The sequence below is a fragment of the Macaca mulatta genome, chromosome 16 (assembly GCF_049350105.2).
Source record: "Macaca mulatta isolate MMU2019108-1 chromosome 16, T2T-MMU8v2.0, whole genome shotgun sequence".
Classification (NCBI taxonomy): domain Eukaryota; kingdom Metazoa; phylum Chordata; class Mammalia; order Primates; family Cercopithecidae; genus Macaca; species Macaca mulatta.
The window spans coordinates 36,456,266-36,480,168 of NC_133421.1; the positions used below are offsets into that span (position 1 = coordinate 36,456,266).

Here is a 23,903-nt window from a genome sequence, read left to right on the forward strand (position 1 = left end):
CTCAGGCCACCCACCTCTCCATTGCCGGGGCAGTCTCCATTGCCAAACGTACTGGTCACCACCAACAGCAGCCGCTCCTCCTCCAGGCAGCTCAGACTGTACTTATCCATGCGGACAACCTGGATGGACATCAACTCTCAGCTCCCAATAGGGCCCTCCCTACCCTGCCTAGACACCCTGGGCTTCCTCCCACACTGTCCCCAGTCTGCGGCTCCTGTGCTCATCTGCGCTCATCTGTCTCTCCCAGGGCCTGGCACAAGCGTGGCACAGAGGAGGTGAATGAACCAATTTGAACGCATCATCCGTGATTCTCCTTCCCAGCTCAAGCCCTGTGGCTAACCCATCGGCAAGCCCTGGAGGCTCTGTCTCCAAAACACTGCCTATCCTATGTCTAAACACCTCTCACCATGTCCACTGCTACTTGCAATTCTGTGTATGTGGAAATATTTCCACAAAATTGGAATGAGCAGGTCACAGCGGCGCCTGGAGGCAATGGCCGGGGCAATGTGCCCTCGCCTTGTTATTCTATCCGGGCCCACCCAGCTGAGGATGGGGGACCTGCCACCACTCTCCTGGCAGTTCCGGACTCCTGGGAGCTGGCAGGTGAGGCTTAGACCCAAGAGGTGTTTTCAGCGACCTGGCTGACCTGGTCATCAGTCAGTTCCCTCTTGGCTTAGGCCTCTACGTGGTACAGATCACAGCTCATGCCATCGTGGCATTACACTGGCCTGTGCCCTGTCCTCAGGGTCACATCCATCTCCCAGAAGCCGTGCGACCCTGGAAAACCCATCAACCTGTCTAACCATCAGGTTCCTCCTCTGTGCATTAACAATGACATTGACACCTGCTTTGCAGGGCGCTGGGAGGGTAGAGTGAGTTGTATACTGGAGAGCTCTCCGAGGGCAAGGCCTGGCCCTGAGTCACTCACTGTGAGATCCTCAAAGCCCGGAGCTGGCCTAGTATGGGGCCACCAATCCCTAAGAGTAGGATTTTATCTGTCAGTGCTGAAGGCAGGGGATAGAGCTTAGACAGACCCTCTGTGGCCTTTTCTTGTTTATCTGCAGCTTACTCATCTCCCCCCTTTCACATGTAGCACTGCATCCTGCAGAGCAGGTGTTCAGTGAGCCTGAATAAAGTTCAGCTAGAACAACTGATGTATATTGAGGCCTGGATTCACTGTGAAAGTGTTCCTCAAAATGTGTTCTCCAGAACACCGTGAAAAACTCATCTGCTGTGTAAGTTTGGAAATCCCTGCACGCGTCTTTCCTTCTCTTGCAGATTTCTCATGCACGTTAGCATATCCAAGGTTCTGAGACACCCAGGAGTGGGGAAATCGTTTTAACTTTTCCTAGACTCCCCTGCACACAAGCAGAAAAAACAACAGCCATCCCACTGAGCCGGTACCTTGGGGTTGAAGGCACAGCTAAACAAGGCCCCCAGGTCCCAGGCCAGCGCCTCTGATTTTCCTGTCTCTGTCGCAAAGAGGATAGTGACTCTGACTCGGGACGCCATCGTCTTGCGCATCAGCATACAGGCAAAGAGCACAGCTCTGTGGGGACAGATAGACAGGCAGGTGCTATGTGCTAAGTCAGCCTTCCAGAAGAAAATGGGGGACCAGGGGAATGGGACAGGACAGCGTTTAATGTGGGGCAGGTTAAGGGAAAAGCAAGCTACGCTTCTCACTAGCCATGCACCATGACAACTCACCCTTTTCTTCCCCTCACCCACTACTACAGGCCCCTTTGGGAAAATGGAGGAGAGAGAAGGTTGGAACAATGGTAGCAGGGGACCCTTGGAGTTGGCGACTGGACCTCTGGGAGCCAAATTCCACGAAGAATATACATTCCCAGGCAAGGCACAGTGGCTCACATCTGTAATCCCAGCACTTTGGGAGGCTGAGACAGGAAGATCACTTGAGCCCAGGAGTTCGAGACCAACCTGGGCAACATTGTGAGACCCCATCTCTACAAAAAATAGACAAAATTAGTCAGGCGTGGGTTTGTACCTGTGGTCCCAGCTACTTGGGAGGCTCAGGTGGGAGGATCACTTGAGCTCAGGAAGCAGGGGCTGCAGTGAGCTGTGATGGCACCACTACACCCCAGCCTGGGTGACAGAGTGAGACCCTGTCTCAAAAACAAAAGCAAAAAGAATATCCATTCCCTGTGTTCCTCGCCCTTCAAGGACTGGAGGCGGAGGCTGACTAGAAGGAAGAGACACAGTTCACACATCACTACTGGTCACTGCCACTCACTTGACCAAGACTTTCAACGGAATCTCTCTTCTCTTGGGTCTCCGCTTCTCGTCCTGCCAGACATGGGTTTTCCAGGCCTCTACCTTCAGAAAAGAAAGGAGATGTGAGGGCAAGGCGGGGTCCTGACTTGGCTCAGCTTGCGGATGCTGGAGTGGTAGAGGACCCTTCGCACCCGTCATGAGCCTGGGAGAGAAGGCTGTCCTGCACCTCACCCCCGTCACTGAACCCCTGCAAGGGAGGGCTGTGGCTGCCTCTCCCCCAGTTGCCTCTCCACTGCCCAGCATGGAGCCTGCACATTGAGGGGGGCAGCTCACTCTTATTCTCATCAGTGTCCTCCTGGAAGGAACAAGCTGCGCTCCCTTTTTCTTTTAGCATCTTATCACCAGGCAAATGACATAATGTACAGTCCCAACTGAGACACCTTTGAGAGCAAGAGGAGCTGCTAGTACAACAGGCAAGAATCTAGGACATGCAGTCACCCTGCGTGTGAGGTCATGTAGATGCAGGAAGCTCTTCTTAAATCCTTTTTGGCACAAAATGAACTTGTCTCAATAGCTCATGGTTACTGAATGCATTCTGCGCTGGGCACTGGGCTGAGCTGTTCCATACACCAGCTTTGCAATCCGTACAACCCCCTGTCGTGGAGTGAAGCCCATCCCTTTTAGAGATGAGAAGATCAGGGCTCAGAACGGTGAAAGGACCCACCCAAGACCCTATTGCTAGGAAGTGGCAGAATCAATAGTGTCTGACTCAGGAGCCAATCCCTTCAGCACTCTGCTGGGTGACTGTTGCCGGACCCTCCCGTGGAGGCAGGTGTAATGACAGACCCCCCCACCCGAGCCACAGGCCACTAGGGGTGCAGTGGAAGGCACTTCCTTCAGTGCCACTCTCCGTGGAAATGCACAAAGGCTGCTCAGCATCCTTGAGTGAAGCCTGGAAAGCTTTAACAACATATCCCTACCTGCTCTTGTGCCCTGCATGTGTAACCATGAGGTGCACATACACACACACAGCCACACCTGAGCCCCCAGGACGGAGAGGAGAGGAAGGCCCCTCACCTGATAGTAGTAGAAAGGGGACAGGACGTAGTTCAGCATCTCCTGGTGAAACACGGGAGTGATGCTCCCAGACATGGGAGGGACCAGCCAAATCCAGTCTGCCGGGCAGCCCCCACGGGACCGGTATTCATTTTGCATGTACTTCATGAAGGATTCTGCAGCTGAGTGGTGGTCCATGATGGTCACGTTTTGCTTCTGTATCAGAAGGCAAGAAGGGGAGTGGCGATAAGGGTGGGGGAATCGGGAGAGGGGCTGGTTGGCTGCAGGGCTCCCGGAGGGTGCCTGGGAAGGCCTGGCAATCTGTAATACGGGAGAGCAACTCCTCCTGGCCCTCTCCCCGCCTGCTGAAAATAAACACCCAAATGGTAGGTGCTTGTGGAGCCTCTGAAGGAGCCCAAGGAAGCACATTAGCCAGGGTCAGCCCACAGGTCCCATGTCCCTTTGGGGGTAATATCCAGCCTCTCATGCCCACAGGTCTCCCCAGACTCCCATCAGATGGCTCTATCTGGATCTGCATAACTCAAACCACAGCGCCTTTTGGCAGGTAAAGGAAATACCATCCCGGCCATTTATGGGTGGAGAGTTCTAAGAGTCACTTCCCTGGGGTTGTAGCCTCCTCAGCCAAGAAGGAGCCAGACCCCTCCGTGGGGAGGTCTGAAGCATTGGGAGAACTGTAGTGTATGGGAGACGAATCACTCACAGTCTGAAATTACAGGCTGTGGGGTCTGACCCCATGGAATGGTCCAGCGAGACAGCCACTGGCCTCTATGTCTGTGGCAACCCATTCGGTCAAGAGACATTTGTTTAACATAGTGGTTCAAACTCTGGCTTCTTATTTGAGCTATTAATTCTTTAATCTCCCTAAGCCTCAGTTTGCTCATCTGTAAAATGGGAATGATAAGAATTCCCATAATGGCCAGGTGCAGTGGCTCATGCCTATAATCCTAGTACTTTGGGAGGCCAAGGTGGGAGGATCACTTGAGCCCAGGAGTTTGAAATCAGCCTGGGAAACATGGTGAGGCCCCATCTCTATAAAAATTTTAAAATTAGTAGGCCAGGTGTGGTGGCTCATGCCTGTAATCCCAGCACTTTGGGAGGCCAAGGCAGGCAGATCACCTGATGTCGGGAGTTTGAGACCAGTCTGACCAACATGGTGAAACCCCGTCTCCACTAAAAAATATAAAAATTAGCCAGGCATGGTGGCAGCATACACCCGTAATCCCAGCTACTCAGGAGGCTAACGGAGGAGAATCGCTTGAACCCGGGAGGCGGAGGTTGCAGTGAGCCAAGATCGCACCATTACACTCCAGCCTGGGTGACAGAGCAAGACTCCGTCTTAAAAAAAAAAAAAAAAAGATGAAAAATTTTAAAATGAGCCAGGTGTGGTGGCACATGCCAGTGTTCTCAGATATGGGGGAGGCTAATGTGGTAGGAGCATTGCTTGAGCCCAGGAGGTCGAGGCTGTAGTGAGCCATGATCACGCCATTGCACTCCAGCCTGGGTGACAGAGCAAGACCTTGTCTCCAAAAAAAAGTTCCTACATCATGAGGTTGTTGAAAGGATGCAATAAGCTGAAATAAGCAAAGCATAGTAGGTGCTTAATAAATGTTAGCTGCTCTTATAATTTCCATCTGCCAGGCACTGCATAAGGCATCAGCGTTATAGAAGGGAAAGACACAACCCCTTCTATGCATTATGGTCTAGTCTAACTGGGTGGGAAGCAGAGGAAAATCAGGCATTTTCACATGGCCTGACAGAAACTCTGATGGAGGCAGGCAAAGGTGCTGGGGAAGGGCAGAGGAGAGGACACAATACCAAACAGAGGCCCAGCGCGAGTTAGGGCATTTCGGGAGCGGCTCCTGAGAGGAGGGCAGTCTTGTGAGAGGTGTGCAAGTTAGTTGAGTGGAGCACTGCATGAGTCAAGGTAGGGAGGCATGAGGGGACCCAGCTGGTGTCAGGCCTGGGAAGTCCAGCCATGCCTTGTAAATTATATAGACATATATAAGTTCTATATGTATATATACAAGTCCGGCCACCACTCTTGTGGACGTGGGCTCTCATTCATTTATTCTTCCAAGTCACAGCAACTCCTGGGTGCCAGATCAGTTCTAAGCTCGGTGGTAGCTACGGGATGGGCGCAGTGGCTCACACCTGTAATCCCACCACTTGAAGGCAGAGATAGGTGGATCACTTGAGGTCAGGGGTTTGAGACCAGCCTGGCCAACATGGTGAAACCCTGTCTCTACTAAAATTACAAAAATTAGCGGGGCGTGGTGACACAATCCTGTAATTCCAGCTACTCGGGAGGCTGAGGCAGGAGAATTGCTTGAACCCAGGAGGTGGAGGTTGCAGTGAGCCGAGATCACACCATACACTCCAGCCTAGGCAACGGAGGGAGAGCTCATCTCAAAAAAAAAAAAAAAAAAAAATCTCAGTGGTAGCCATGATCGTGATGACAACATAATAAATAGTAAGAAAATCATTGCTTACCAAGTGTTCCCTATGGGCCAGGCAGTGCAGCTAAACATTTTGTATGCATTTTTACTTAACTCCTACAATCCTCAGGTGAGGGAGGCACTATTATCCCCATTTTACAGAGAGGAAACAAGGGCCCATCTTTTGAAGTTTACCCTGAAGAAGGGTGGTGAGGAAGTCCCGGAGACACTCAGGCAGTGGAAGGACACAGTCAGCCACGGTCAGGAGACAGCAGAGGCTCACGGACTTTCTGGGACGTATCCACATCCTGCCAGCATCAGGGCTGGTGCTGGGAGTCCCCAGGAGTCAGGATGTGTGGTGCGAGGCCAGCCCTTCCCGAGACACCAAGGGGCTCTTCCTGTTCCATCTTCCCCTCCCCCATCAAGCACAGGCCTGATCTGCCTATGGGGTGACCCAGTCATGGGGAACAGTGTGTGCTCATCTGTACTCTGTTCACCACTCACATCCTTGGCCCAGTCTAGTGCCCAGCACCAGGCAAACCCTGAGTAAAACATTGCCGAATGAATGAATGACTGCCCAGTGGTGGGGTCTCCAGGGCATCTGTCAGCTTTATGGCAATGGTTGTGGCTTCTAAAGTAGTATCTTCCTTCATCTCAGGCCTCCTTCCCACAGGGAAGAGAAGTGTTTCCATGGGTAAGAACAGCAGATGGGCCAGAGGGCTTAGCCCTACATAGGAGCCCAGTGGCTGTGTGGGGGCTTAAGAGGAGGTGGAGGCTGTCACCCTCACACAGCAAGCAAGAGCAGCCACAGCTCATAGGTCCCCTCCCAGCGTCACTCATTCATGCACGCATCAGACCAGGACTGAAGACCCAGTTTATGCCAGGCGAGAATGTGGATGTGGCCCTCATCATTCATTCTTCCAAGACACATTATTTTAGCATCTACCATGTGCCAGACACTCTTCCAGGCTAGAGGTGCAGCAGCAAACAGAGAGACAAGGTCCCTGCCCCATGGCGCTTACATTCTAGTGGGGAAAACCAAACAATAAAGAAAGCCGGCCCGGTGCAGTGGCTTATGCCTACAATCCCAGAGCTTTGGAAGGCTGAGGCAGGCAGATCACTTGAGGCCAGGAGTTCAGAACCAACCTGGGCAACATGGAAAAACACCATCTCTACTAAAAATACAAAAATTAGGCAAGCGTGGTGTGCACCTGTAGTCCCAGCTACTTGGCAGGCTAAGGTGGGAGGATCACTTGAGCCCTGGAGGTCGAGGCTGCAGTGATCATGCCACTGCATTCCAGCCTGGGTGACCAAGTGAGATGATGTCCCAAAAAAAAAAAAAAGGAAAAGGAAAAAAAGTCGACATCCTATATAATGCCAGGAACTGTATGAGGAAGTATTTTGAAGAAAAATAAAATGGTTAAAGGACTAACACAGAGAGACAGGTTGGCAGTGGGGCGAGGGTATCATTTTACATGGCATAGTCAGGGAGGCCTTTCTTTTTTTTTTTTTTTTTTTGAGTGGAGTCTCGCTCTGTCACCCAGCCAGGCTGAAGCAGCTGGTGGATGAGGAATGGCAATGAGATCTCTCCATAGTTTTGCTGTAGAAAGGAGCAGAAAGGTGAGGCAGTGGCTGGAGGGAGCCTGAGGTTTGGCAGGAGTTGCGTGTTAGCTATTCATTTATTTTTTGACATGGGGCTAGGAGAGCCTGTCTGTACACTGCTGGGAATGACTCAGCAGAGAGAGACACTGATGATACAGAGAGAGAAGAGGGAAATTTTCGGCAGTGAAGTCCTAGAGCGATTGAGAGAGCACAGAATTCAGTGCTCAAGTGCAGGGATTGAACAGTCTTGGAGGTGAAGAGCTGCCTGTTGCTGGACCTCTAGAGTGAGCAAGGGGGCTGACTTATAAAGTAAGCATCACATAAGTCACTGGATCTGATGAGCTTCTAACCACAAAGTCTTCAGACTCACAAAACTCCAGACATACCTGGAAACTATGGAGCACAGCAATGTTGATCTCAACGACAGCCTGGTCTTTCCAGAGCGAGGCCAGCTTGTGCGTTTCCAAGCCCATTCTCCTGCCCACTTCCTACAGAGGCAGAGTGATAGCGGGGAGTCAGTCCCTGGAGCCACCCCCAGGCCCACATCTCCAGCTGGCCAGCTGGGCTGCTTGTGTTACCTCCAGGATGTTGTAGCGTTGGACGTCACAGAAGTCTCGGACTCCGATCTCTGTGCCCATGTACCAGCCATTGAAGGGGCACCCTGGGAACTCCAGGCCGCCCACCTCGAGCAGCATGTTGGCCACTGCAGGCAGGGCGTACCACTTTAGCTCCAGTTCCCGAAACCACTCATATCTGGCAAAAAGGCAGACACAATTTAACTGGGGCCTTCCTTTTTTTTTTTTTTTTTTTTTGAGACTTGGTCTTGCTCCATTGCTCATGCTGGAGTGCAGTGGCACAATCATAGCTCACTGCAGCCTTTAACTCCTGGGCTCAGACGATCCTCCTGCCTCAGCCTCCCAAGTAGCTAGGACTGCAGGCATGTGCCACCTTGCTCAGCTAATTTTTTTCTTTCTTTTTTTTTTTTTTTTGTAGAGTCTCACTATGTTGCCTAGGCTGGTCTTGAACTACTGGCCTCAAGCAATCTTCCTGCCTCAGCCTCCCAAAAGTGCTGGAATTACAGGTATGAACCACCATGAACCACCATGTCTGGTGCTGGGGGCTTCACTTTTGCACCTTTGCCCTCCCATTGACCCCCCACCTTCCCACCAAGAAAAAAGCTTCAGAAAGAGTCAAACAAGAAAACTCCTTTCCAAGAGTTGATTCTGAGTTAATCCCAGCCCGAGAGACGTATTGGACACACAGGGTGCCATTTATTAAATTATGCATTCCTGCACTCATTCATTCATGCAAACCCATATTAAGCATCAAGTATGTGCCAGGCTCTGTGCTAAATGCTGAGAATGCAACACAATAGAGCAATTAAGGACACCAGTGTCAGAAAGCCGGGGTTCAACTTCTGCCTCACCACTGACTAGCAGTGTGACCTTGGGATGTTTTTAGCCTCTCTGAGCCTCAACATCCTCGTTATCAGAATAGAAATCATAGCATCAAATTCATGGAATTATTATAAAGCTAGTAATATCATTCACTTGTATATTCATTTATTCCACAAATATTTATAACTGAGCACCTACTATGTGCCAGGCACTCTGCTAGCTGTTGGGTATGCATTGTGAACAGAAAAGAAAAGATCTCCACTCTCAAGGAGCTTATAGTCTAATGTCTAGACTCTAGATTATAAATGGGTAAACAAATACATAAGGAATAAAAACAAGATGATGTGTTAGACTGAGGGTAAGGGGGCCCTCCTCTAGCTTGAGTGGTCAGAGAGTCTTCTCACAGGAGATGGCATTATAGGAAATGCCTTTTGACAAGAAGAAATGAGCCTAGAAAAATTCTGAGGAAAGGGCATGTCAGGCAAAGGGAACAGGGAGTACAAAGGCTGTGAGTTGGGACTGAATTCAGTTCATTCAATGGCCAGGAAGAAGAGCCCAGCCCAATGTCTGCGAGAGAGTAAATCTCAATACGCAGAGGTATTTTTGCAATTATGAGAACTGCCTAGAGCAGGGGCTGGGCCAGTGGGACTCTTGAAGTCACTGGAGCCCTATATGCCCCCGACAGGAGAGGGACAGCTAAGAGCATTGTCAGGAGGGCAGAAGAGGCCTGGGCTGCTCCTTTCCAGAATCTCAACGCATTCCTCTCCTGCAGTCACTGCTTCCCAAGCTCCTGGGGCCGCGTGCATCTAAGCCTCTGCTTCCCCTCAGCATCAACAAATCATCCTGTCTGAGGCCCGAGGTGCCAGTGCAGACTGGCTGCAGAACGCAACAATGACAAAAGAGTCCTTGAAAGCCAGCCCCCTGAGTGTCACCTGCTGCTGGCTGGGCTTTAGGGGAGGTATTCGGAGGGGCCTGAGGGCTGGAGCCTCACTTAGGAAAGAAGAGCTGTGTGTTGACTCACCCCTGCCCCCAGCACCCTCAGCCCACTTACTTGGGATGTTCCATGGCCACCTCAAGCACAAGGTCAGGTGGGATTTCGAAGAGCTCAGGGTCACGGCCGTCAGCCTGTAGGACCAGGGGGACCACATCGAAGCGGCCATACTTGGGCTTCCAGCCCAGGTCGATGCACAGCTGGGGAACAAGACAGGCCTGTGAGTCTGCAAGCCCGGACTGCGTGTCTCCTCTGGGCTCCACTCTGTCACTCGCTCACCACGGGGCTCCCTGCCCCCAGGGCCAGGGGCTGAGGCTGGGCTGGGTACCTGAGTGAATTCCACGTTGGCAGGATCCCCTCTGATGCTGCCATCTGGCATCTGGTAGCCCGCGTAGCGGATGAGCTGAGCATTCCACACCCGGAAGTCGTGCTTACCATCGCTCCGCTGGGGGAACACGGTGATGGCCGACCTTCCCGGGACAGGAACAGTGCTGTTTACCACCTGGCCCTGATGGGGGCCCAGCCATCCTGCACTGGCCCTACCTCCCCCTCCACCCTACCTGCTCTGCAGCCCCTGATCCCGAGCTGACTGAGCCAGCCTCCTGACATGCCCCTCCTCCTGCCCTCCCTCAAGACCCAGGGCCCACCCCCTCAAGGGGGCCTTCCCATCCATCAGGCAGGGTTAGCTGATTTGCCAGTCTTTCCTTCGCTGCCCTATGTCTCCCTCTTTGCAGTGGAGTTAGCTAGATGCCTGTCTAGTGCAGGTCGTAGGCTCATGGCAGCTGGAGCAGCATCTTAGGGTTCTAGTCACTCTGCCTCCTACCCCCCATACCCCACCTTCCTCCTGCTCCCCCAGCCTAGTCCTGTGTTGGGTTGCATTAGGTAGGCACTGAGTGCTTGCTGAACAAAAAGATGAATGAATGACTGAATGAGCTGTTCAGTCCTATTAGCTGTGATCTCATTGGTTGGGAGAGGAAGGTAACCTCTTAACATCCCAACCCTTCTAAAAAATGGGAGCCCCAACCCTGAATAGTGAAGCAGTTACTACTTAAAGATTCTCCATCCCCTCCAAATGGCTCCACGTCAGAAGGAAACCAAAGGCATGGGCTGCCGATGGGAGCTGAGCTCACAGGGGCTGGGCTCGCTACTGGAGGTCCCCGAAGAAGCCTGAGTCTTTCTCTTTTTCCTTTCTCTCTGGTTTCTCTTGGAGCTGGAGATGCCTCCCCTAGACCCAAGTGCTGCATCTTTTGGCTGAGATTCTCAGGCAAGGCAAGCCCCTCTGCAGCCCCGGGAAACGTGCACCGACCTGATGTTGCCATTGTTGGTGGAGTAACGCACGTGTCTGCAGATGTGTTCAAACATTTCCCGGGCGGTGGAACAGTTGCGGGCATCGAAGACCTACAACAGCCCATCCAGACCATGCCCATCAAAGACTGGGCAGACAGAGGCTTTGAGGCTGATCAGAAGTCACTGGGAACCAATGGAGCAGCCGAAACACTCAACACTCAAACACTCAACACCATGCAGAAGAGTGCAGCCTCCCATCTGCACCACCACTCCCATCTCATAGCTGCCCTCTAGGGGAACACAGGCAACTCCACTCAGATGATCCCAGCAAAGCCAGAATTCCAAGAAAACCTGACTTGAAAGCACATGAATCGGGATTCCTACAGCCCCAGGCTAGGTCCTTTCCCACACCAGCACATATTACACAGCCAGAGTTGGTTTCACTGGCAGTTCTAATCGATTTCTCTGTCCAAGAGCTTTCAATATTATCCTGCAACAAATGATTCCCCAACAAAAAGATGGCCTAGGAGGCTAGGCTAAATAAAATGTTCTCTTGGAGCCAAGAATTCAAGCATTCGAGGAAAACAACACATCTTGCAGCACCACGGCCTCAAGAGTAATAAAAACAAGGTCGTGGTTTACTCTAATGATGGCATTTAGTCTCCTGAATTTAACACAATAGAGAACGGGCAGCTAGAAACTCTGGTGCTGAAACACGATTCAAGGCTTCTAGAGAGGGACTCTAGGTGCCCCATCTCAACATTTGGGAATGTGAGAGAGGGTCCAGGGCCGTGGCTTCAGTCCCAGGAGGCCTAGGCACAGCTCTGTGTGGCTGTTCCAAGCCATCTGCTCAGGGCCTGGCCACCTCCAGCTCTCTCCTGCTCAGGTCTAAGGAAGTTCACCTGCAGGTTGGACCACTGGATCCTCCCAATGCAGCGTGGGGCATTGCGCCAGGCCTGCTTGGTGGCGAAGATGAGCTCATCTCCCGTCAGTTGGTAGGTTCCTGTTGTTTCTATCTCCTTTGTTACCGCTTCCACCCTGGCCAGATGTTCCTCTATTTTTGCCCTGGGGGACAGGAAGACAGAAGGAAGATCAACAATGAGATGGCCTTACATGGGGATTGATTCAATCCACAGAAGCAGGAACTGAAATAGGACACCAGAAGGGCAAGACGCCTCTCACCAGAGACAGCTCCCTCCAGGACTGGCTTTGGGGACCCCACACTTAGCCTAGAAGCACCCCACGCTTATTGCTCTGCTGTCCCCATCTTGAAATTCTTAATCATTTTAAAATAAAGAGCCCACATTTTCATTTTTACACTGAGTCCTATAAATGTTACTCAGCCAGTCCTGAGTCCATGGGAATGCTGCTTATTTTCAGGTGCTTTTTCTTTAATCATATTCATCTCAGTAAGGGGTGCAATCCTTCTCAGACACTTGCAAGCCTGGGAGGAGTGTCCCATCCAGCCATAGCAATGTCCTGCCTCTCCATTAGTTAGGAGAGTGCCCTCCTGCCTTGACATGGCTGAGAGAAGATGGGCCAGCCCCTCCGTGGCAGCTCCCGTGTACTGGGTACCCACATGAGCCAGGCACTGGGTGAAGCAACTCGCAGGCAGGGTCTCACTGAGTCTGGGAGGGAGATATTTTCGCATCTGTTTTATAGCCAAGGATCTCAAGGCTCTAGGAGGTTAAGTACCACGCCCAGGAACATAAGTACAGAAAAGAGCAAAGTCAGGACTCAGACCCAGGTCGCCCTGATGCCAAGCCCAGATTCTTAACTGTTGGCAATGTGACCCTCCACCTTCCACCCTAGCGGGGACGGTAAGCCCAAAGATGTTGAGGGCCTGCCCACCCTTTCTCAGGAGCCTGGTCAAGCCAGGACTGGGACCTGGCTATTGGAGCTCAGTCTGCAGCGTCCCAGGGCCTGGCCAGAAAAGAGCTGCCCACGTCATAGTCTCTCTAAACCATGGTGTTCCTCAGCCTCAGAATTGCTCATTCAGTCACTCCATATGCAATTCTAAACTTGCTTCTCTCCTCCCCTCCCAGACTTCAAAAATATCCCAAAGGGAGGGAGGGACTCAGTCAGAAAGGCTTTGAAACACACACACACACCACCAACAACAACCACTTTGAGATTTCCAATCAGCCCCAAAGCCTTTGAAACAGTATCAAAACTATTTAAAGAATGAACTCCTGATTAAGGAGAGTGGGTAACTCCGAACAAAATGGCCTTTCTGTGGATGAAGAGTGTCTCGACAACTTTTCCTTGATTAGAGAAAAAAAGCACGAAGACAAAACACTTGATGATATTTATCCCCAAGGACACCCCTGCCATAAGAAGCTGCTGGGTGAGGTGGGAACCACCCCACTGCTGGGAGACCTCCCTCCCCAAACAAAGCTTCCAGCAATATTCCCCACTCTGCATCCGAGCATGAAAACAGTAATGATCACCATAACACCCACACCGCCAACACACATGGTGGTCAGCACGTGCATATGCAAGAGAAGATTATTTTTTACATTCACATCCAATTCCTTCAGAGTTTTAGATGTGACGGCCGTTTTCATATAATCATGTTTCTAAGGCATTACAAATGCTATGATGTCTATGAGCTCTGAAAAAAGGAGTGGCTTTCGTCATCAGTGAACACATTTAAATGTAACATGCAGCAAGTCACAATCTCTAAATATGCTATGATTCTTCAGATACAAAAGGCCACTGACCCCGCTCAGCTGGTCATGTCTTAGACTGTCAGGGTCCTTGTGAGCAGAGGCTGCCATTCCCTGTCCACACCCCAGGATCTCTTGGTCAGGGAAGCAGGGGTTCAAGGTATGTACTTGTGACTTGGAGAAATACAGTTTTCCTCTGTGAGAAGCAAATGGGTTCCAATACCACCAAGCATGGCCCTGTAGCCCTACTGGGCTTCTGAACACCCGCCCAATTGCCTTCCACACAACAGCAAGGCCTCCCAGGTCCAGAATAGAGTTGGGAACCTGCAAGGTCACATGACTAGGTACTAGAGCACTGACAGGAAAAGCAAGGGCTCGGGCACCAGCTGCCTGAGTTCAAATCCCCACTCTGGGGCTTCGGAGGATGTGACTTTGAGCAAGGTACATCTCTTCTGTGGACTTCAGTTGCCTTGTCTGTAAGATGAGGATAATAATAATACCAATCTCATAGTGTTGTGGTGCACACGTGCTTTGTGCTAAATAAATAAATAAATAAGTACCGTGGCCCAATGAAACCTATCCAGGAAAATCCCTGGACCCCGAAAGGCTCATTAATTAACAACTGAGCTGAAAGGCCAAGGATCTTGTGGAGTTTGCAGTCACAAAGCAGGCAGCCCCTAACAGGCCGCTCAATCCAGGCTGCACATTAGAATCACCTGGGGAGCTTTTGAAGCACACACATGTCTGCCTCGTCCCCACCTCCCAAGATTCCGCTGCCCTTGACTCAAGGGACCCTGCCATCAGAATTTTGCAGGCTTTCCAGGTGAGTCTACTGTGCAGCCAGGGTTGAAGACCACTGACCCTGGAAGATGTGGGCGTTTTCTGAAGACTCACGGTCCCTCCCAGCTCAGACATTCTAGGATTGTAGAAAACTGGAGGTGGGCCACGTGCAGCGGCACACATCTGTAATCCCGGCACTTCTGGAGGCAGAGGCAGGAGGATCGCTTGAGCTCAGGAGTTCAAGACCAGCCTGGGCAACATAGTGAGATCCTGTCTCTATTAAAAATTTTAAAAATTAGCTGGGCATAGTGGTGTACACCTGTGGTCCCAGCTCCTCAGGAAGCTGTGGTGGGAGGATCATTTGATCCAAGAGATTGAGGCTGCAGTGAGCAGAGATTGTGCCACTGAGTTCCAGTCTGGGAGACAGAGCAAGACCCAGTCTCAAAAAAAAAAAAGAAGACGAAGAAAAGAAAAGAAAAGTGGAGGTGGTGCCACCAGAAGCCACTCTTTCCACCAGGGAGTCCCAGGTACACGTCTGTGGCTCACTTCATGTGGTGCAGTGCTGTGTGAGGCTCTGCCCTAATATCTATACTCCCCTCCCAGCCTAGAAAACAATCCATTTCTGGGCCAGGCTCAGTGGCTCATGCCTGTAATCCCAGCACTTTGGGAGGGTGAGGTGGGTGGATCACAAGGTTGGGAGATTGAGACCAGCCTGGCCAACAAGATGAAACCCCGTCTCAACTAAAAATACAAAAAAAAAAAAATTAGCCAGGTGTAGTGGCACATGCCTGTAGTCCCAGCTACTCAGGAGGCTGAGGCAGGAGAATCGCCTAAACCCAGGAGGCAGAGGTGGCAGTGAGCCGAGATCGCGCCACTGCACTCCAGCCTGGGCAACAAGATCAAAACTCCATCTCAAAAAACAAAAACAAAAACAAACAAACAAAAAGAAAACAATCCATTTCCTTCAGACATTCTTTCTTACAATCTCTTCGTGCATTTTTGTTTTAAAAGTTTTAAAGGGGCCTAAATTACATAGCCACATATTTTATTTGGACAACACAGTGTTCTAAAAACATAATAATGGCTAATATTTATGTCGTGCTTACTATGGGCCAGGCATTGTTCCCAGCTCTTTATATTCTTTAACTCCTTTCATCTTTATAAACTCCCGTAGACTACCCTCCTCCTGCAAGGTGGGTACTATTATTATCACCATTTTCGGTAAGAAAATCAAGGCATAGAGAGACAAAGTAACTTGCCCAGGGTTACTCAGCTTGTAAGGGGCACAGCTAGGATTTGAAACTGGGAAGGCCACAGTGCTTTACAACCTCTCTTTGGATGATTAAAATTGTATATGTTGGCAATAAAATTGGCAAATGACAATTAAAAATCTTTGTATTCCAGTGTCTGACACAAGGCTGGGGCATACTCAGTGCCTGATGTGTGTCTGTCAAGCAAATGACCAATTGGTCATAGAAATAAAGGATGTCTAGCATGGTCTTCAGGGAAGTCTCACTGGGTAGAAAAAAAAAAAAGAGAACTCCAGAAATGTAGAATCCCACCAGAGTCGGGGCAAAGAGCAATGGCCTGCTCTCTCCTAGTCAGGTGGCCTGGCTTCTAGCTGGAATGAGGTGACTTCAAGTATGTCACCAGCTTCCATGTTCACACCTGTAGGAGGCCTGACTAGGTGGCCTCAGAGATCCTTTCTGTCTCAAATATTTCACAGTTAAAGGGTCCATATTAATTCATAATCAAGGTCTCTGTAAGCCAGGACACTGTTCTGAACTTACTGAATCCTCACAAAAATCACACGAGCCACCTTCTATTATTTTCTCCATTTTATATTAGGTTGGTGCAAAAGTAGTTGCAGTTTTTGCCATTAATATGATGAGGATGTTGAGACACAATGTGGGAGCCAGGGTTCAAATTCAGTCACTTTTAACCGGTATCACTATGTACAACTTTATCCTACAATTATGAGAACCCGCTCCAGGGTCTTCTCCCCTCGAAAACCATTTTCGCTCTGCAAAACCATAGTGATTTAACACCACAAATCTGGAAAAGAAAGCTATCTAGCTAGGGTCAGAGGCGATGGGTGGAGACAGGAGAGCAGAAGGAAGGGCAGGAGGCAGCGACCCTGCAGCGGGCAAGCCTTACTCTTTGAAGGAGCCGTAATATTGGTTGACAAATTCGATAGCTTGAGGTAGAAGCTCATCTGGAGGGGTAGGCTTGTCCCTGGGTCCTCTGGTCAAACTTTTGGGAGTCATAATGGACCCCAAGCAAGATTTGGACCTGCAAGTCAAAATCTGGAAAGACAGAGGCAGGTGGTGAGGGTGGGCCATTTGGCCTCTTGCCACCCTCCTCTGGGGCCAGCTCTCCTGGCCACCTGGCTCCTCTCTGGCTGCTCTGGCTCCCTGCACCTCCTCTCCACCCCTGTGGCACCTCCTCCTTGGGGTCCACCTGGCTTTCTCCCACCTAGATCTCCTCTCTTCCACTGGCTGAACCCCAGTGGGTGTGAGTCAGGTTTGCCCCCGTACTCCGGACTCAGTCTCTGGCCCTGCTCCCCAGCCAGCTCCAGATCCAGAGCAAAGTCAATCCAATATGGCTCCTATGGGAACACGATATTGGTATTTGGCCAAAACAAACTGAAATGAGACATAGGATGGCCCACGTGCGCGCACACACACACACACATACACACACACACACACACGAATGAAGTACACCCGAATGTAAACTGTGGTGGTTTGGGGGCATGTGGGAAATCATTTTACTTTCATGGTCTTGAAATTGTCCATTCTTCCCCACTTTACAACCATAGAATGTATCCTGAAGTTAGAATAAAAACTTAGATGACCAAAAGAAGCCTGAAAAGACGTTTAGTCCAACCACTCCCAGGGTACTTGAACCCCTCTGCAATCTATCAAATTGCACTTAAATCCTTCCAGTGACAGGGAGCTCACTACCTCCTGATGTAATACAGTCCAGCTCTGAGCAGTTCTGTTAGAAAATTCTCCCTGACATTATCCTGAAATCTAAGAAAGATATGAATTTGTTTCTGCAATCATTTATTTGACCTTCTGGATTATCCATTATCTACTGGGGTGGTTAACAGGGAGTTGGCATCATTAAGTAAATGCACAGATGCCTACTGTAATCTGTGAAGAATGTCTCTGTTTCCAGACCCCTTTGCCCAAGCAGATGATTGTTTGGTTTGCCCAGGGGGACGCCTGTTTGATCCACAAAGCCTTGGCAGCTTCACCAGCTTGGGACAAAGGTGGTTCTCCCTGAAGCCCCAGACGTACCCCTTTGGCCTTGTGGTGAAGTGTGTCCTGGAAAGTCATCCCGCTGCCCCAGTTTTTGATCCTCACGTGCCGTGGGGAGGACAATGGGGTTGCATCCGGCTTGACCAGAGATTCTGGAGACTTCTGCAAGGGGAAAAAAGCCAGGGTTTTCTCTCAGGTCTCTCCCAGACCCCAGCCCCTGCCCTGTCTTGGAGTGAGGAAGGATCTATTGGTGGCCACACAGGGCAGGGTGTCCCTCCCCTGAGCCACCTGGGCCAGTGCCTGCAAAGAGCTCCAGGTGCCTGGGCCACTGGCCAGGGTCCTCTCCTCACCCAGGGCCCTGCCAAATGCTTCCTCAGAGGAACTGCCGTAGGAGGGACTAAGTTAGAGGTGAGGAGGATGACTGTCAGAGCCAATACCACCGAGAACAGAAAGGCACCACTGCCTTCCTTCCCTGGGAGCATGGAAGGACATATAAGCCACCCTCTCTCCCACTCCCACCCATTTCTCTGCCCACCTCTCTAGAATGGTATGGAACCCAAGGGATAGAAGCTAGCTGTCAGTGCACCTCAGGGGCCACCACTCCCGACCACTGGGTGTTGTCCCACTCTCCCAAAGCCCTTCCTCATTCCCACCTGTTCCCCCCAACACCCCAGGTCTGGGACTCTCCACTCTCCACCCAAACCCTGGCTTCCTGCCCTCTCCAGCCCAGCCTCTAACAGGCTGCTCTGCCTGCATCTGCCTGGACCAGAGAGGAAGGGGCTTCCCACACCCATGTGACTCACTGACCTTTCCTGTCCCCACGAGGGGCTGCGGGGACTCATTCTGCTGCTTGCTGAGGCTGTGATACTGAAGGTCATCCTGTGTCACTAGACTGTGAAAGGAAACAGCTAGTATGAGATGGGGTATCTGAGGGTGGAGGGGGCTCTTGGAGTTCCCTCTGTCAGTACCCTCATTTGACAAATAGGGAAACTGAGTCCGGAGGGTGGGAGTGAAGTGTTCATGGTCAGTCTGACCAACTGCCCCCCATCCCCACCTTCCCTCTTCCTCTTATCTTCTTCCTCCTGCAGAGCCAAAAGGGCATGAGCAGAGCTGAGCCAAAGCTACTGGCCCAAACAGCAGCCCATAGAGGATCTGGAAAATGCTCCTTCACCCTCTGGACTGTACAAACGTGGCACAGGGGCTGGGTGGGCAGAGAATGGCTCCAACAACTCTGCCTCCCAGACCAGCAGCATTGCCCAGCAGCCACTTGGATTGATTGATTGACTGATTGATTTATATTTATATTTGTATTTTTTGACTGTCATCCAGGCTGGAGTGCAGCGGCATGATCTCAGCTCTCTGCAACCTCCACCTCTCAGGTTCAAGTGAACCTCCCACCTCAGCCTCTTGGGTAGCTGGGACTATAGGCACACACCACCACACCCGGCTAATTTCTCTATTTTTGGTAGAGATGGGGTTTCACCATGCTGCCCAGGCTGGCCTCAAACTCCTGGCCTCAAGTGATCCTCCTGCCTTAGCCTCCCAAAGTGCTGGGATTATAGGTGGGAGCCACCGCGCCCAGCCCCAGTCACTTATTTTTCATGACTTAAGCTTTTTTTATTTAAAACACTTGATTTATCTTCGTATTCTACATTTCTATTATGGAAAATGTTAAGCATACAAAATTAGAGAGAAGAGTCCAATAACCTTCCCTGGGCCCTTTATCCAGATTCAACCCAATTCAACAGTGATCAATCCACTGCCAATCTCATTTCAACTATACCTTCCCTGCCTCATCATTATTTTAAAACAAATCTAAGATGTCAAGTCACCTTCACCGAGGTAAAAACAAGCATTGTAAAACTTAGCATTAAATTACAGATTACTTAAAAATTAAATTAAACATTACTTAAAGTAACTTTTTAAATTAAAGATTACTTTAAAATTCAGTATTCTGAAACTGGTCAGAAACCATTTGTTCTCGTTTGGGATTTCAGGTTCATTCACGCAAACTGAATAGTCACCACTCACACATGCCTCCCCTAGGGAGAATCATCCCACCAGGGCACCTTGGTTTGAAAGCGTATTGTATTCCATGTTCTTGGCAGTATTTTCCAGTGTGTGCATGCTTGTGCATCAGAGGGAGAGGGGGTTAGAGACTATTATGAGGGTCTCTCATTTTCTACTTGATACATATCTATGATGTTGAAATGGGATAAATGACCATGTATTGCTTTTATTATAGGAAAAAAATGACTATATGTTACCATTATATAATTAATTATGTACATTACATAGTAGCAGTAAGTGATTCATAACTATAAAGAGATACTGTCTTAAAAGAGGATGTAAGTACGCATCAGAAAGCAACTTATATCTGAATCAAGGGATTCCACAACCCCGTAAAGGGCCTTCCACGTGACCAACCATTGTCACATGGCAAAGATGCTTTGCTTGGCCAAACTTTACTCAGACTTCTGAATCTTCTGCTGGGCCCATCCATGCATTTCCTTGTAAAAATGCAGTTTTGGCAAAATAATCCCTGCAAAGTCAGTTTAACAAGAACCCTCCATCCTCCATAGCTTGTCGCCCTCCCCATCTGATCAGGGTCCTCGTCCTCCATCCTCCCCCAGGCGATGTCTGATCACCTTAGCCTGTCCTAAGCAAGAATCCTGTTAGGTTGGTGAGGCAGAATTCCCCCTATGCCTGAAGTTTTTCTTGGTAATTTTCCATCCACAGACCCTGCCCTGATCTTTGGCTATAAATTCCCACTGGCTCCTGCTGTATTTGGATTTGGGCCCAATCTCTCTCCTCCACTGCCAGACCCCACTGCAGCAGGTCCCTGTACCTATCAAGATGGTCCTAAATAAAGTCTTCCATACTGTTCTTTAACAAGTGTCATTGAATAAGTTTTTCTTTAAAACACCCATCTAGTCTAGACTGGTGTGGCCTGCCAAAAAAAAAAAAAAAAAATATATATATATATATATATATATATATATATATATATATATATATGATAATCTGGATATTCAGAACAGGTAAGCCACGGCTGAGCAGTCATCATGGGGCTGCTTCAACAGGAAGATGTATGAGGGATGGGGTCCCCAGGGAGGCAACTGCCCCCCTTGCTCTTCTGCCATTCCCCCTCACCCCAGCACCCACCCTGCACCCATTCTTGCTTCCTCTCACTTATTTCTGGAAGTAGAGTTGGACAATTTCAGAAGCTTCAGACCAGAAATATCTACAGTACTGTTTAGACTGAGAAGCAATGCCTTTGTACATTTAACATAATCATTTTACCCCATATTTCAAAAAGCATCATTTTTAAAAGTTGCCTAAAAATCCACTTTACAGATGGGCCACGATTAGCCTGGTCCCATCGTCCATGGCTGGATGTTAGACTGTGTCTAGTTTTGCCCTCATATGAATAATGCCTTAAACTGTATAAGTGGTCTGATGCTGTGTGTGTGTGTGTGTGTGTGTGTGTGTGTGTGTGTGCGCGCACGCGTACAAGCACTGAAAAACACCTCAGGAAAATGTTAGTAAATGTTAACAGTGACTAGCATTAACTGATAAGATCCTGGGCAATTTAACTTTTCTTATACTTTTCCACCTCTTCCAACTTTTTACAGTGATCACGAATTCCTTTCATAATTGGACAATTCTTTAAATTTGAAAAGTGAATAAACAAAGCTTTGCCCAGTTCCCTCCCACACCATTTCTTCTGTCTGGCTGCTGGGAGACAGGGTGACAGGGTGACCAGATGCCAGGTGAGCACCTTCACGATCTGGACACTTCTTTCCAAATTATCGCATGGTTGATTCCGACCCCACAGACGCTCATGCAATTTGACTAAACCCACAGCAGTGCAGGGTCCTGAGGACCCTCAGGGACCTGCATTCAAAGAGAGTACTGGCAACGGGCGCGGTGATTGACGTCTGTCATCTCAGCACTTTGGGAGGCGGAGGTGGGTGGATCACTGGAGCCCAGGAGTTCAAGAGCTGCCTGGGCAACATGGTGAAACCCTATCTCTACCAAAAAAAAAAAAAAAAAAGTTGCCAGGTGTGGTGATGCGCGCCTGTAGTCCCAGTTACTCAGGAGGCTGAGGTGGGAGGATCACCTGAGCATGGAGGCGGAGGCTACGGTGAGCCAAGATGACACCACTGTCGCCTGGGTGACAGAGCGAGACCCTATCAATAAAAGGGGTCTGGGGCGTGGGGAGTGCTGGCAGTGTGGTGGCTTGCTTAGACCCAGAACTTTCCACAAGCCCTTGACCAGCCGAGCCGGTCACAGCTGCAGACTGTTGCTTGCCTGGGCTGACCTGGGGGCCAGATTCCCCTGCGGTTCCGGCGCCTCCCTGCCTGTTTACCTCACCTTACACCAAGGGTGATGGTGGGGACAGATGGGGAGGGTGGGGGGGATGACGCCCTGGGAAATTGATCTCATTTGTGAACCTCCTTGCTCTCTTAACCATATTTGATCCAAAGAGTGTAGCAACTTTCAACCTCAGTGCTGAAAACTTTCAAAAGCTCCCAAGTGCTGGAACATGCGCAGCGCAACTCAGCCCGCATAGACGCCTCTCATAGAGCATGGGGGGCTTCTCTGGGCAGTCTGGGCTCCTGAATTATTGCGACCTCTCACGCGTTCTAAACCAGGAAAACGCTTTTAGTAAACCCTCAGGAATCCCACAGGGCGCACATCCCTGCCCTCCGATTTCTCCCAGAGATGCTTGGGGCCGCGCCCGGGTTCGGAGCCCACCGCTTCCCTCCCAGGGCGGACCTCAGGCCGCGGGGTACCTGGCTCCGCGCAGGCAGCAGGCAGGCTTCGGCCGGAGGATCCTGCAGAGCAGCCGGCATAGCCGGGGCCCGGCAGCCTCGCACGCCGCGCCCAACCCCTCGCGCATGGTCCCGGCTTCTTAGGCGCAGATCCGCAGGCTCCCTGCGCCTCCCAGGGCCCGCGCTTTATCGCTCGGAGCCCGCAGCCCCCGCCCCGGGGGCGGGGCGAGCCGCACAGAGGCCGGGGCTCTTCACCTACTCTATGTCCGGGGCCGAGCTGCCCCTCCTTCCCTGCCTTCCCCGGCGATCCCGGGACCCAAGCACCCAGGGAGCCGCAGCCGGCGTCCGCCGCGGAGTTTGGATGGCACTGGACTGTGTCTGGGTTAAGAGGCCCGGGTGGTGTTGGGCCTCGTGTTTGTTTATTCCCCATAAAATCACAATAAAGCTTATCATAATTACTCCCATTGCGCGATGCTTTCTAGTTTACAGAGCAAATTTTCTTTCTGTCATTTCGTTCAATCCCGTGGAGACGACAGCTCTACGTTGTCATCTCCACTTTATTGAGGCATTAGCTGGGGCCAGAGAGGTTAAGGATCTTGTCCAGGGCCACACAGCAGCCCCAGGGCCACAGCCCAGCCTAAGCTCACACCACCTCACAAGGCTGTCCCAGGAAGTATTATATCACTTGTTATATACAGCATGTTCTGTGCGATTCCAGAAAAGAAACCAAAGAAAGCACTGGGCTGGGGGTGACTTCTAGTAGGAATATTGCAGGAGGGATCGTAAACCGCCTTGGGTGCCTTGCAGGCCCCTTGTCCTTGCTACCTGGACTGCGCAGAGCCTCCTGACTTCGCTCCACCTGTAAGTTGCTCCTTATCTCAAGCAAGATAACAGGTAGGGTCCAGACCAGATGGGGCAGCAGCCCTGGACCTCAACATGCAGGGGGCCCTCCTGGCAGTATGCAAGCACATTAAATCCAAAACCCCAGTTAAAGCAGAATGAAAGAGGGCACATATTTATTTCAAGCCGACTGTAGCCCAGCTAGCAACACGTAGCTTGACTTAGTTCTGAATTCCATGTGTCTTCACCTAGATGCTCCCACATTTGCCTCTGTCTCTAAAATATACACACATACACACACACACACACACACACACACACACACACACACCATGCTCACTTCCTAATTGTTTACAAAGGTATAGAATCATCAGTCACTTAGAATAGGCTCTTGGTTTCATGACACCTGAACAGATTAGAAAATTACTTCTTAAAATCAAAATACATTCATTGGCTCTCATCGCTTTCAGGATGAAATCCCCTTTGCACAGCTGCTTCCTCTTCCAGTATCATCACCCCTCCCTCGAGTGGATGTTGCACTCTGAGTGT

General features: G+C 50.4%; 1 protein-coding gene across 3 annotated transcripts in view; it reads right to left on the reverse strand.

Annotated features, from left to right (window-relative positions):
* NOS2 (nitric oxide synthase 2) overlaps positions 1-23,903 on the reverse strand; it is a 43,629-nt gene that overhangs the window by 14,100 nt on the left and 5,626 nt on the right. Inside the window, exons 1-14 of one of the 3 annotated variants that reach the window (XM_077970564.1) lie at positions 22,536-22,689; positions 18,544-18,628; positions 17,776-17,898; positions 16,628-16,776; positions 11,924-12,086; positions 11,041-11,132; positions 10,063-10,204; positions 9,795-9,934; positions 7,925-8,099; positions 7,733-7,834; positions 3,310-3,504; positions 2,252-2,334; positions 1,405-1,549; positions 15-119 (exon numbers count right to left, since the gene is read on the reverse strand). In XM_077970564.1, coding sequence (XP_077826690.1) covers positions 15-119; positions 1,405-1,549; positions 2,252-2,334; positions 3,310-3,504; positions 7,733-7,834; positions 7,925-8,099; positions 9,795-9,934; positions 10,063-10,204; positions 11,041-11,132; positions 11,924-12,086; positions 16,628-16,776; positions 17,776-17,898; positions 18,544-18,628; positions 22,536-22,642 — 1,806 coding nt within the window. In that variant the 5' untranslated portion in view covers positions 22,643-22,689. Of the gene's footprint in view, positions 1-14; positions 120-1,404; positions 1,550-2,251; positions 2,335-3,309; positions 3,505-7,732; positions 7,835-7,924; positions 8,100-9,794; positions 9,935-10,062; positions 10,205-11,040; positions 11,133-11,923; positions 12,087-16,627; positions 16,777-17,775; positions 17,899-18,543; positions 18,629-22,535; positions 22,690-23,903 lie in introns of those variants that run through there. The other 2 variants (XM_015118886.3, XM_077970565.1) reach the window with 2 other exon arrangements.